This window comes from Austrofundulus limnaeus, unplaced genomic scaffold, assembly GCF_001266775.1.
Source record: "Austrofundulus limnaeus strain Quisiro unplaced genomic scaffold, Austrofundulus_limnaeus-1.0 Scaffold141, whole genome shotgun sequence".
NCBI classification, from domain to species: Eukaryota; Metazoa; Chordata; class Actinopteri; order Cyprinodontiformes; family Rivulidae; genus Austrofundulus; species Austrofundulus limnaeus.
This window is the reverse complement of record NW_013952543.1, coordinates 839,006-852,200: the sequence shown is the minus strand read 5'-3', so window position 1 is coordinate 852,200 and position 13,195 is coordinate 839,006. Positions and strand designations below refer to the sequence as shown.

General features: G+C 38.4%; 3 protein-coding genes across 5 annotated transcripts in view; 1 reads left to right on the top strand and 2 right to left on the bottom strand.

Moving 5' to 3' along the window:
* bin2a (bridging integrator 2a) overlaps nt 1-7,015 on the bottom strand; it is a 9,554-nt gene extending 2,539 nt beyond the window's left edge. For 2 of the 3 annotated variants that reach the window (XM_014016250.1, XM_014016252.1), the window contains exons 1-10: nt 6,790-7,015; nt 4,597-4,692; nt 4,419-4,499; nt 3,436-3,490; nt 3,250-3,344; nt 3,002-3,097; nt 2,744-2,851; nt 2,580-2,665; nt 2,433-2,508; nt 2,255-2,337 (exon numbers count right to left, since the gene is read on the bottom strand). In XM_014016250.1, the coding sequence (XP_013871704.1) occupies nt 2,255-2,337; nt 2,433-2,508; nt 2,580-2,665; nt 2,744-2,851; nt 3,002-3,097; nt 3,250-3,344; nt 3,436-3,490; nt 4,419-4,499; nt 4,597-4,680 (764 nt within the window). In that variant the 5' untranslated portion in view covers nt 4,681-4,692; nt 6,790-7,015. The remainder of the gene's footprint in view (nt 1-2,254; nt 2,338-2,432; nt 2,509-2,579; nt 2,666-2,743; nt 2,852-3,001; nt 3,098-3,249; nt 3,345-3,435; nt 3,491-4,418; nt 4,500-4,596; nt 4,693-6,789) is intronic. The other variant, XM_014016251.1, reaches the window with a different exon arrangement.
* Nucleotides 5,456-8,202, top strand: si:ch211-210c8.6 (uncharacterized). Its single transcript, XM_014016253.1, has 5 exons — nt 5,456-5,726; nt 7,038-7,143; nt 7,307-7,413; nt 7,614-7,786; nt 7,858-8,202. The coding sequence occupies exons 1-5, from the start codon at nt 5,471-5,473 to the stop codon at nt 8,134-8,136; spliced, it is 921 nt and encodes a 306-aa protein (XP_013871707.1). The 5' UTR covers nt 5,456-5,470; the 3' UTR covers nt 8,137-8,202.
* Nucleotides 8,203-10,036: 1,834 nt separating this feature from the next.
* The window catches only part of racgap1 (Rac GTPase activating protein 1), a gene marked incomplete at its 5' end in the record, with an annotated part of 16,326 nt that continues 13,167 nt past the window's right edge, over nt 10,037-13,195 (bottom strand). The window contains 3 exon segments of the mRNA XM_014016249.1: nt 10,037-10,888; nt 11,006-11,099; nt 11,925-12,051. Of these exon segments, the coding sequence (XP_013871703.1) occupies nt 10,813-10,888; nt 11,006-11,099; nt 11,925-12,051 (297 nt within the window).

Genomic DNA, 13,195 nt, shown 5'->3' with positions numbered 1-13,195 from the left:
GTATCAGTCTTATTTAGCACTTTTTGAGACCCTCAAAAGAAGCTTTACAATTTCATGCATCATTTACTCGCACACACTGATGATGGTAAGCTACAATGTAGCCACAGCTGCCCTGGCACTGACAGAGACGGGGCTGCCTTCTGCACCACCAGACCCTCTGACCACCATCAGTGGGCAAGGCAGGCCAAGTGTTGCCTAAGTACACAATGACTGAGACGGTTGGAATGGAGGATTGAATCGGCAACCCACTGGGTGCAGGACGACTCACCTAACCACTCTGCCGTCACTCTGCCATCACTCTGCCACCACTCTGCCATCACTCTGCCACCACTCTGCCATCACTCTGCCACCACTCTGCCACCACTCTGCCACCACTCTGTCACCACTCTGTCACCACTCTGCCACCACTCTGTCACCACTCTGTCACTACTCTGCCATAACTCTGCCACCACTCTGCCACCACTCTGTCACCACTCTGTCACCACTCTGCCATCACTCTGCCACCATTCTGCCATCACTCTGCTACCACTCTGCCACCACTCTGCCACCACTCTGCCACCACTCTGTCACCACTCTGCCACCACTCTGCCACCACTCTGTCACCACTCTGCCATCACTCTGTCACCACTCTGCCATCACTCTGTCACCACTCTGCCATCACTCTGCCATAACTCTTTCATCACTCTTGCTTTAAAAGCAGCATGACTTCTGAAGAAATGTTTTGTGGTCAGAGAAGACAAAAATTGAGCAATTTAGTCACAAAGACAAGGGTTGCTATCCTGCATGTTTCTCTGCTCCAACGCACCCGATTCTGTGATTCATTCAATCACATCTTCAAATTCTGTAGAAGCCTATTAATCATCCATTCATGCAAATCAGGTGTGTTTGAGCAGGGAAACAAGAAAACATGCTGGATAGCGGCCATTGAGGACTGGAGTTCGACACCTGTGAGGCGTGCAAAACCTAACACCACTGCACCAGTTGGTGCATGGTGGTGGTGCAAGCTTCAAAGGTTTGGGAAAGCTCTCATCGTCCTGACAAGAAAATCTTTAGATATACTGCTTGGAATCTTAACTGAGCACAACCTGCTCAATCGCCATAAAATGGTGATGGGACTCCATGACAATGGTCTGTGTGATGCCTGTGGCATTGAACTACAGACCTCTTTGCACTACTTAGTCCACTGCCTGGCTCTGAGCAGTCAAAGGAAAATAATTCTTGGGGACCCCTTTATGGATCCTGAGAAGCTCAGAACACCGAGYGTTTCTAACCTGGTGTCCTTCATCCGAGGGACGAGAAGGTTTGAATAAAGACCAGAGTCTTTTTCGGGAGAGAAATGGGCCCACGCTCATTAAGGTTTTTTTATATCCACCCCACTTCTACCTTTTTTTACCTTAAGTGTAAAACAAAATTGTCCGAGAGCTACTTTTTGCAACATTTAATTTTAAAACTAAACCATTGGAATAAGCTTGTTTTGCACAAAAAACTTTGTCTTCAATTCATATGAAACCACCACAAAGAACAGTGAATATACATAGTTGTGCTTTTTTGTTTATCYATTCATATTACAGTTTATTTCACACAAATAACTTAGGTTTTAACTGCAACAGATTTGTGCACAAATAACGTCGGGTGTTGGATCTCCAATTTTTTTTCGCATTGTAGACTCCAGCAGGGAGAAACCCCGTGCAGTGATGTATACCGCAGTGGGAGGGGTTTCCCAGGAGCATGGCACGGTGTGTCTCAAGGGGCTATGAAAGGTGTGTGTGAAAACCAACGCTGAACAAACACATAACCGCGCRTCATCTGCCGATCAACCCTACTGAACCCAAAACTGCTTGATTGACAACCAAGGGAAAGGGACATTTATAGATTGATTGGAATTAAATGAAGATTTATTTAGCCAGTGACAATTAAATTTTGCTTCTCCGAATTTTTCACAAGTRCTGAAGAGCTAATTTATATGAGCTCATGAGCTACTGGTTGAGACCGCTGCCATAAAGCATAAACCATAACCTTCAAAAGGAGGTTTAATGTGTGGATTAGAAAAAAAAATCACAATTTATTTACTTGTRCGCCCATGTATGATTTATAAAATCATGGTTTGCTGTATAATCAGTCCACCCTAAAAAAGAATGGTTCAAATAAAAGATTAAAAGCCCCAAAATAATTCATGCCCACGATGAGTGGATATACAGCATCTGACAATAAACCTAAAAAGAGACAACATTTAAAGCTACAAGGGAAGCCTTACTTTTGCAGCCCTCTCACTGAGAACACTTTGTCAGGATGCTGAGCCTGGAGCTCTTTTATTACGCTTTGTAGATCAAGATTAAGCTAAAACAAAACAAATAAAAAAAACATCTGGTTAAAAAAACAAACCTGTGTGTCATCCTGATGAATGTTAAGTGCCAAGACAAAACAAGACATACCGTATTCATTTCCTTGTAGAAGATGTCCCGTAAATTAGACACAGATGAGAAGACTGTCACGTAGCATCCGATACGACTAAAGGAGGGAAACATTGATGTGAGATTTGCACAAAGAAGATCAAAAATAATGAAAGGAAAATGCCAGACCTGTCATAGAGAACAGGAAGCTCCTCTTTTAGCTCACTGTTGAGTCCATCATAAACAGCTTTGGCAGCTTTCATCTCGTCTTTTGCCTGAAATGTGAAAGAAACTTCAGTTTACTTCAATAAATGGTAAAAATAATAAACATATCTGTGTGTTCTTCTAACCACCTTGTTAATCTTGACATCATCCCGCTTCTTTGCCAACTGCAGAGTCTCCAGATGGCGAAGAGAGGAGTCGTAGTCGACCAGCTTCCTTCCCCTCTTGGCGATTTTCTCCTACAGATTAACGAAGACTCGTACAAATTATCTGTCTGTGTGTGAGTGTGTTTGAACTACGAGTGTGTTTGCTTCACTTTATGTGTTTTTCTCTGCAGGCTTCTTCCCACCCACTGTGTGTTTAACTCTCTTTGTTTCTCATGGCCTCACCCTCATGTCTGGGAACTGGCCCACGTAGGACTCCATGGTGCGAACGGCCTGGTCCAGCAGCTTCACCTCGAAGTCATTCCACAACAGGTCCTCCCCCTTCAGTAAAACGCCCRGCACAAATAATGTATCAGTTACGCATAGAGGGAGAGATCAGGCTTTGTGTTCCCCTCGTGATTCATTAATTCTGTTGCTCTTGTGCTTGTAAAACTCTAAACAGAGGGGTGGATTCRTGCTGTTTTATCACTGACCTCGACGATGGCTCCCAGGTCTTCCTCCCCAGCCCAGTCGCTTTCGTAAACATCAAACAGAGACTGAGAAAGGCGCCTGGAAGCTTCTCGCATATCTGCAAATAAGCAAAATCAGGTCCTGTTTGAGTCCTGCAGAGGGCACACATCTGCAGCTCTGCGTCAGCTGCAGGCAAAGAGCCGCTTTACCTCTCACTGCATTAATGTAGTTCCTCAGGTCCTTGTATATTCGGTTCCCATCGGTCTGTAAGCAGACAAGACATTTATATGACTTCCAGTTTTTACATGTTGCTTTTATGATGTTTGAGCCACTGGTTGCAATCAATAAATCATCACAGGGTTTAGAACAGGGGCGGGCAATTATTCTTCTCCATGAGCCACATGAGAAACTTGAGCTATGTTGAAGGGCTGAAACCAACGATACCTTGTATTTAATTCTGCTTATTAGTCATTTTTTTACCCATTGTTAGGAGCAGTAAATTATATATTTTGATTAGCTGCTATGTTGTAAATATTTATTTAAATATGTGAAATTGTGATGTAGGTGATAAAGGAAAATATTACTATTAAAAACAGTAAAAACAAAAACAACTAGAAATGCGAAGCAGTTATGACCGGGGTCCAAGCCCGTGTATACATGTCCACCTTGGCCCATGTCATCCTGAGCACATTTTTGACATATGCATTACAGAGTTGTAACATGAAGAGTTTACATAAGGTGTACTTGAGACCCTAATATCTTTAATATRTTTAGGTCTCAGAAAAATGTCACTCYATATCCAAATGTCCTCTATTGTCTTCTGTTCTGTCTTTTTACTGGGAGCTCCATTGTTTAACGTGGTGCAAAGAACAGCAGAAAGTTGCTTATCAGTGACCATTGAGGATCTGTACCTGGATTTGTTGAACTTCATGACTGAGAATGTCTGTTCACATATGTAGGTAGATCCAAAGAGGACTGATCTAAGAGYTGCTTTGAGYGCATTTTTTWARKTWAAAAAAATGGTGGGCCARACARAAGTCACTCGAGGGCCACATACGGCTTGCGGGCCAGCAGTTGCCCACCCCTGGTTTAGAAGATGCTCAGACCTCAGCAGGAGGTTAAATTGTTTCATATTATGGCTCAGATTAACTCAGCACATCTTTTTTTTAAATTCAGCACAGCTGTTATTTACCTGTTGGTCATTAAAAATCTGGAAGTACAGATCAAACTGGTCATCTCTGGTCTCCAGTGATTTTCCAAACTTTTGCAAAACCTGCAAACACACACATGCACACACACAAAAAAACCCTGTACTTCAGTTTTCTTTGTCATATAGTTTGAAAAACTTGGAGAACTCACAAGGTGCGCACCTTTTCTTTGCCTCTGCTCAGCTGCCTTTGGACCTTTTTAGCAAAGTCACCAGAGCTGCCTTTTGGACTCGTACTCTCTGCCATGTTAAAAGTTGTCTGTGTTTATTTCAGAGGTGAAACAGAAAAGAAAAAAAAAGCATCATTTCACTGTTTGGTCACACATGAGCTTCAATTATTATCTTCATCAAGTTAATAAAAATATTTCCCCCTGCTTCAGCCTCCAGATCAATAGACCCTTTCTTTTACTTTACTTCTAAAGGGGAAAATTATTTAAAAAATAAAGTGCAAATAATGAAACAAGGAAATTTGAGTGTTTTCATTATAAACCATCATGTCAAGTCTTCAGTACAAAAACTAATAAAATACATAAATAAAATCTAGTTTTTGTCTTCATTATAAATTTAGCTGTTTATTTTGTATTTATTCATTTGTTCGTTCATTTTATAAACCATTCACTGAATTGTTACAACCAAACCAAAATAGAATAAACTATGAAATGAAATCTTGACATAACTTTTTATTCTTTTAAATAAGGTATTAATAAATATATTTGGTTTTAAATAATTATTTTAGGAGATAAAGATACAAGGATTGAGAAAATTGATGAAATTTTAAAAATCAGCCAGTTTAAATAGGAAATAACTAAGAATATGTCAGATAACTATTGATCAAGAGGACCTTTTAAACACTGCAGTAGTCTGACTCATCATTGGAAAAGAAAACCTGAAGGAATGAGAGAGTGGCTCAGGAATTCCCCTAAACTTTTTCATCTTTTGCTCAGTATTGCAAAAAAGAATCGTAATTAAAAACAAAATCCATAAAACTCAATCGTATCCAATTTGTTTACACTTGGATGAAGTCCCATTCAGAAGCTATGGGCCATTTGAACTACACTACCCAGAATTCCTTACTGACATCTACTTCCTGTTTCGTCTTATCAGTGAACTTTATCCTCCTGGTTGTTGTTGATTTTTTTCTTGGAGGAGTTTCCTCCTCGGGACKGACCGAGCTGTCGGAGCTGGTCATGGGGAGCGTTCTGGTCCGATGTGCCGCCACAGACCTGGGGATCCAGTGGGTCGGCTGGGCTCTGGCTGCGGCTTTCAGAACCGAGAAGTTTTACGATTTGGCAGGTAAACACAACAAACATCACAATACAAGCAACACGTGCAGACAACTTTCTGCATCTTGTTTGTGTTTCACTGGAAAGTGACTTTTTGCAGGAAAACAAGCTGTATTTACCCTGTAATTAAATAAAACGTTTTGTGTGTTAGATAATAGTTACAAAAGGCTTTTTACGTAAAACGGGTTTGTTGTGAAACGAGTCTGAATGGAAAGTGGCGCCTCCTGCAGCAGAGCTGCACACATGATCTTATCCTTCTAATCTACAGAGGGCTTCTTGTAGGCCCCAATCAAAATAGTGTATAATTAAGTATAGTGTATAATTAATTTCATGCTATTTCTAATAACTATAAATAAAAAAAAAAATAAATAAATAAATAAATAAAATCAGTGTATTGTTGGAGTCAAGTTAGAGCAGGATTCACAGCATAAACAACCTGCGTTAACTTTATTATTTCAATCCTACTGAGCTGTAAGGGGACATAGGGACAAAATAAATAAAAACAGATCCTGACATACTTTCTCAGGATTCTTTTTTCTCTCCCCATGTCCCTTCAAGGGCTCCGTATAATCCAAAATAAAAATAGTAATAAGTAATAATAATTATTATTTWAAAAAAGGCATTTCTATTCTGAACCTGAACACGTTTCGCTTCCCATCCAGGAAGCTTTTTCAGTTCAAAATGTCTGGAGTAGTGTGGAGTTCCAAGCTTTTATAGACGTTCATTATTTCAAACGTCCGTCCATTATTTTTCTTCCTTCCTGGGTCTCTGCAGCCCATGTCCAGCAGTCACTGTGTGAGAGGCGGTGTACGCCCTAGACAGGTCACAAGTCCATCACAGGGCCACATAGACTCACTATTAATCACTTCATTGAGAATGTAACGACAAACAGATTAACTCAACCTTGCAGCGCAATCACCTTCACTCTTCTGCAGTTTAAACTAATTTAAAATAAGAAAATAGAAAAAAATTGCAACTTATTTAATAGATGACAAGTACAGTCTCAGGCAGTTCTGGATTTGTAAATCCATGTCTCAAAAAAGTCACTTTCAAATCAACTTTAGATTGCTTACCTGTTAACACAAGTGACACTACTTTTTTTAAAGTTATTTCACCAATAAATCACCTTGGCTTTTCTTCTCTGCGCGCCTTCTTCTCTCTCACTTCTTCTGGATATTTTTTACCCTTGAACTTTGGAACCAGTCGTCTGCAGTATTCTGGGTAAAAGATTTATCGGGCACGCCTTGCTCCGCGACAAGTAAAAAAAAAAGCAATCTGCCATGTACCCACGTGCGGCATATCTCTCCCTGTCTGCCTGCAGGTTCTGGCACATTTATACTCCTTGTGCACCTGAGTCGTATCTGGGGCGGAGCCAATCATAGCCGTCAGAGGGTCCAGGCCGGGCTGGTGACGGCGTGGGGACTCAGGTGAGCGCGGCGGGCGGTTATACCCTCAGTCAGAGTTAAGTTTAGCCACAGGAGAGGTCAGAGGAGGAAGGAATGGGTGTAAAACTTTAACGTGGGGTCAGTGTGAGTTAATGAGTGATGGCTTGGTTAATGTGGATGGATGTTAACCGTGTTCTCTCCACAGATTGGGGACGTTTCTTTTCCTGCGGATCTTGAAGGACGGTCACGATCGCAGGTTCAACAATGTCAGAGACAGCCCAGGGACTTTCTTTGTATACTGGACCATTCAAGGTACTTGGAACGGATGTTAACGCTTTCCTCCCCAGCAGCAGTGAGGGATGCCTTGTATAAATCACTGTCTAGTTTCCAGCTTTTTATATGCATTTATTCAAGGAAAAGCCTACTGGTTACATCGACTCAAATGCATTTATTTTATGGAAGGATTAAAGTTGAGCGGGATGAAACCGAGTCATTTTTCTTATTTCCCTCAGCTGTGTGGATATTTATTACCCTCCTGCCCACCCTCATGCTGAACACCGAGAGGCGCACCGAGCCTCTGGGGGCCAGGGACTACGTCGGCTGGACTGTTTGGGGGCTTGGCTTTGCCATCCAGACGATAGCTGACCAACAGAAGTGGCTCTTCAAAAGCGATCCAGATAACGCCGTATGTTAGCGGACGCTTCCTGTTGACGCCTCGTTCACTTTAAAGTAATAACTTCATTTTCGTGTCTCCAGGGGAAGTTCATCCAGAGTGGGCTGTGGGCCTACAGCAGGCATCCTAACTACGTTGGAGAGATCCTGCAGTGGTCGGGTCTCTGGCTCTCAGCCTCGTCGGTGATGCGGGGCCCGCAGTATCTCAGCGTCGTGTCGCCACTGTTTGTGTGGTTCCTGCTGCGTTACGTCAGCGGCGTCCCCATCCTGGAGAGGCAGGCTGCGAAGAGGTGGGGATCTGAGCCCGCCTTCCAGGACTACATCAAGAACACTCCTCTGCTCTGGCCGTGGCCAAAACGTTGATACTGTTATGTTTGATCCTTTATCATTGTCAACTGCAGTTACAATAAAACTACAAATATTTTTGAATATTGGGTTCAGTCAGAGATGTTAAGCACTGAAGTACAAATACTTTAACTTACTTAAGTAGACATTTTGGTTATCTTTGTTCTGTAGTAATTATTTTTAGCCAACTTTTTACTTCTGCTCCTTACATTTTCATGCAGTTACATGTATGTGTACTTTGGTAAATGGACTGTATTTATATAGTGATTCCTAGAGGTTTATAGTAACTAAGTACATTTACTTCATTACAGTACATAATTTTTTTGAGGATTTATAGTTTTACCAATAATTTTTTAAACAGCTTCTTTTACTTTTACTTCATTACATTTTAAAGCTAATTATGGTACTTTAGTTAGCAGGGGGTGGAGTGTTACAGCGCTGCTATAGCCAGTATCACTCCACCCCATTAACAATAGGTGTTAATTAGGTGTCAACGATAGCCATGTGATGTATCAGTCRCATGGAGGCAGTGCTTAAAAGCCTGAATTTTGCCTGAAACTCAGACTGAAGAAGTCTCTTGGAGGAGAGATGAAACGTTTCATTAGAGAAGAACCCGTCCAGAAGACCTATACAATTTTTTTCTTTTTGTAACACCTAGTTACTCATTACAAAATTAAATATGTTCAAACTCATCATGAAATGTTTCTGCACTTTAAAAAAYGAAGTGTTGAATTTACTCAAAGTCATGTCAACTGGCTCCACTAAGCCTAGTTGAATAAAATGAGCAAAGAAAATACTAATATTGCTCATTTTACTCAACCTGACTTAGTGGAACCAGTTTGGTTCAGTAAATTCAACAGTTTATTTCTTAGAGAGTGTGTAAAAGTACTTTTACTTTCCCAGTTTTTGTGAACAGTTTTACTTGAGTAGTTTTCTCATCTCATCTCTATTAGATCTCTCAACAAAGTGAGTCTTACACTCAGTACATGTTTGTGAATGACTCAACTACTGTACACCAAATTCTAGCTCAGTATCTGTAAAACTGACCTTCAAACATCTTTTGTTGAAATGTATGTAGATTAACTGGCAGCTGTCTCAGATTGGCTCCAAAATCTGTTGTAGATGTGCAGCTAATTCATAAAACTCTGTTCATGGCTTCAAGATATTATGCTAACAGATTAAACTCCAGGAGTTATTGACAAAGTTTAAAGAAAATACATCATTTACTCAAGTATTTGTTGTGGATGACTCTATGGGGTGCCGTTTGCTACGTTACAGTCAAAAATTAACACCAATATTTTTTTGGCTTCATTTAGCCTTATAAGAAAAAAAAAAAAAAACAGGTTTATTTTTCAAAATTAGTTTTTCATGATGTTATACATACATTTATAAAAGTCATAATTCCAATTTAAAAATTTAATTCACAAGCAAATATTTAGTTGGCGTGCTAAATATTAAGCTCCAAACTAAATATGTAATTTGCAAGTAAAGTATTTAGTTTGGAGCTAAATATTTAGCTCGATAGTAAATATTTAATTAGCAACTGAAGTATTTGGTTCAAAAGCTAAACATTTAAGTCCAAAGTAAATATTTAGTTAGCAAACTAAATACTTAATTTAGACCTAAATATTAACCTTGCTAATTAAATATTTAATTTGTAAGTTAAATATTTTTTTTGTAAACTATGACATTTATAAATGCATGAATAACATGGTGAAAATCTGACTTTGCAAAATAAACCGGTTTTTGTTTTTCTTATGAAAGGCTAAATAAAGCAAAAAATATTGGTGATATTTTTTGACTGTGTAACTTTACAAACRGCACCCCATATGACTCAGTTACATCAAATTTTAGCTTAATATTTGTAAAACTGACTGATTTTTTCATCGAACAAAAAAAAACTGACAAGACACAAATATGAATGTTAAAAATGTTATAATTTACGAGTTTTGAAGAACATATTTGTGTACAAAATGTTAAAAGATCAACAATGCCATGGGAACTGAACTGGCAAATATAAAGAAACTGCCCTTTTAATGGGTCTGCTCATCAAGTACCTCCTACAGCATGAACTAGAGGAGGAAAATGATCAGATAAAGTAGAGACTGARGCTCCTGATCAATACAGGCACAGCTGCTCTGAAGCTTCAGTTTCAGACATTTACAAAACAAACAGAGAAGAGCCTGTCCATCAAAAAACACCTGTTCTGAGATCTTGTAATGACTGTTTTGTAGTCGAGGTACAACAGAACAAGGGTGGGTACAATTCTAAACATTTAAAGCACAAACCACTGGCTAATGAGGACAATCCAAATCTAATGTAAATAAAAAAAACAAGCATATAAAACAATGTCTTACACCCTAGAATGAAATGCCAATCAGTTCTTCAACTTTTGAGTGACACATGAGCTGAAGAACTCAAACAAAATGAGCAGGACACATCAAAGTATACAATACAAACTATATTCTTTAAAAACAGTACAGTTGGAGTTCRGATCTGAAATCAAACAAGCTATGCATTTAGTAATAGACCTAAAGACACAAAGCAGTGCAAAGAAAGGAAAAACCTATCGTTTGATTTAAAAATACCTTCACAATATTTAAAATCCAACTTTTATTATGAAATATGGCTATACTGGAGGCACTTCTCCTCCTCATCTAAATGTATAAAGGAAACAGGTGTAGCTGCTTTCTGTTATTTCAGGTGTGGTGAAGAAAAAAACCTTCCTTGATGAGAAAATCCAACAGCTGATTTGCTCTTACTTCCAAATCTGCGACACAGAAAAGGAAATGACCAATTACTCAAAATCAGTTGAATTGTGCAGCAGATTGAGATTTAAAACTATTCAAGCAGAAGTGACGTTAAGAAGTGGTGTGTTTGTGTTTACCTGGGTGTCAGAGTGGACTTCATGCGCTGAGACAGGGAGCTGGAGGAAGGGGTCTTGTTCAGCTCAGGAGTGGTCAGAGGTCCCAGCAAAGTCACTGCAACCATTAAATGATAATATGTCAGTTTGCATCAGTACCTGAGGCATTCAGGGTTCCTACACATTTTACATAAAAACATCTGAACTGACTGCACTGATCTGCTGGTCTTTAACTGTATTAATCTGTAATCTGTATTAAACTAACCCTTTGATATTAGACAAGCTGACTCACATAAAATGTTTAAATCTTTTCTGAAAACAGATTTTTGTCTCACTCATTTTGAGATGTGTTTTGTTCTTTTATACACTTTGATCAGCAGTGTTTTTTAAGTGCTTTATACATAAAGTTATATTGTTTTGTATAAATAATTTGGGAATTAAGAGGTCCTGCAGCTGGAAATCGTTATCCAATAATTACTTTGACTGTTTAATTAAAATGTATGCACTGGTTCAAGAGATATTTTGCTAACACAAATAGACAAATGAACACAGAGACAAAGGCAAAACCAATATTGCCTGTTCAGGGCTCCTACAGCTTAAGGCAAGTTCAAGTTAAGACTACTGAAATGATATTTAAGACCAACTTCATAATAAACACACACACAAAATAAGGCAATAATTTGACCCAAATGTTTATTTTAACACAAACCAACTAGATGAGAGAGGTATTTAGTATATTATATAAAAATAAAAAAATGTTACTAGTTATTTTAATATTTGAGAAGAATTACAATCACCCTACAATAAAAGACTGATTTAAGACATTTTAAGGCTAATTAATACCTTATTTTTGGATTCATGATTTCATTGCATTTTAAGACTAAGATCTGCGGGAGTCCTGCTTTTGGTGGCGTTTAATATAAATAAATAAATAAATATTTACTCCTCTCAGGGGTGGCATAGCAGTTGGCATTCTCAATGATCAAATGCGCCAAGTTTGGCTGCACATTTTCTGCCGTCACGTACTGGTCCCAGTAAGCCACTGGCAGAGTCAGCAGACGCTCCACAACCTGGACACAAAACAAATTCATCACATTTTTAAAGAGGGTCGAAAAAAAGATATTTATTTTAGCATTTCACCCTGACCTGTTTCATCTGTGCTTTACTGAGATGCCTTCAAAAACAGAGTTAAATTAAATTAATTAAAAGCACTTCATATGACTACAATGACGATTTACTATTCTTATTATCATCATTATTGTTTGTTTTTATTATAGTTGTTTCATATTTGGATGGTTTTAATACTTTAAGGGATTACTTGTTGTAGGATTAAATTCTGTCAAACACTAGAAATTTTCAAACATTTTTTATATGAAAGAATGATTTTTTTACTTGTTCACAGAGAAATTTCTCAAAATTGTTATTCCATTTTAGTCTTTATTAATACAATATATAACATATTATATGTTATACTTTTAATAACTGAATAATTCAATACTAAAAATCTTAAAAATAAAGATGAAGGAATGTGTTGAAGTCCAGATTCCCCTGGGCAAACGGTATATTTTATTCTGCATGCAGAAACCAGACTGCTGTATTTCACACGGGAACAGGGAGTTGGGTAATGTCAGTGGACCAGTTGTAAATATTGCAGCGATTAATGGAACAAGCTTGTAGAGGTGAGAAGTGACACATTTCTGAATCTAAATCACTCCTGATTATTTGTGCATTAGACCACAGCTGGAAGAAAAGAAAAATCTGAATGTGAGCCATGTTTATTAAATTGTAGATTTATTGTCTCATCTCTTCCTGTATAAAACAGGTATTACTTGTTCTCTTTAACATTTCTGCTGTGCAGCAAATTCTTTCTGAAAAGAGTTTAAAACTTGTGAGGTTGTGACTAAAAGAAATGGCATCTATTTTTTATTAAATGTAACATGATGTGGGCATGAATGATTCTGAATCCATTTAAAATTGATTATATTTCAGTGTTAATGCAGTGTTACCAGATGGGGTTGGTTTCCAAAAAACTGGGCTTCTTTACATGTTGGGCTGGAAAAATCTGCTGCTTTTCACCACATTTCTTGCATTTTTAAAAAGGTATTTACAGGAAAATTACACCAAATTATCAAGTGTTTCTAAGAAATGCTATTGATTAATGTCATGTGAAAATGCACCAAATAGGGCAGAGACGATTCTGAGATTCTGAGGACC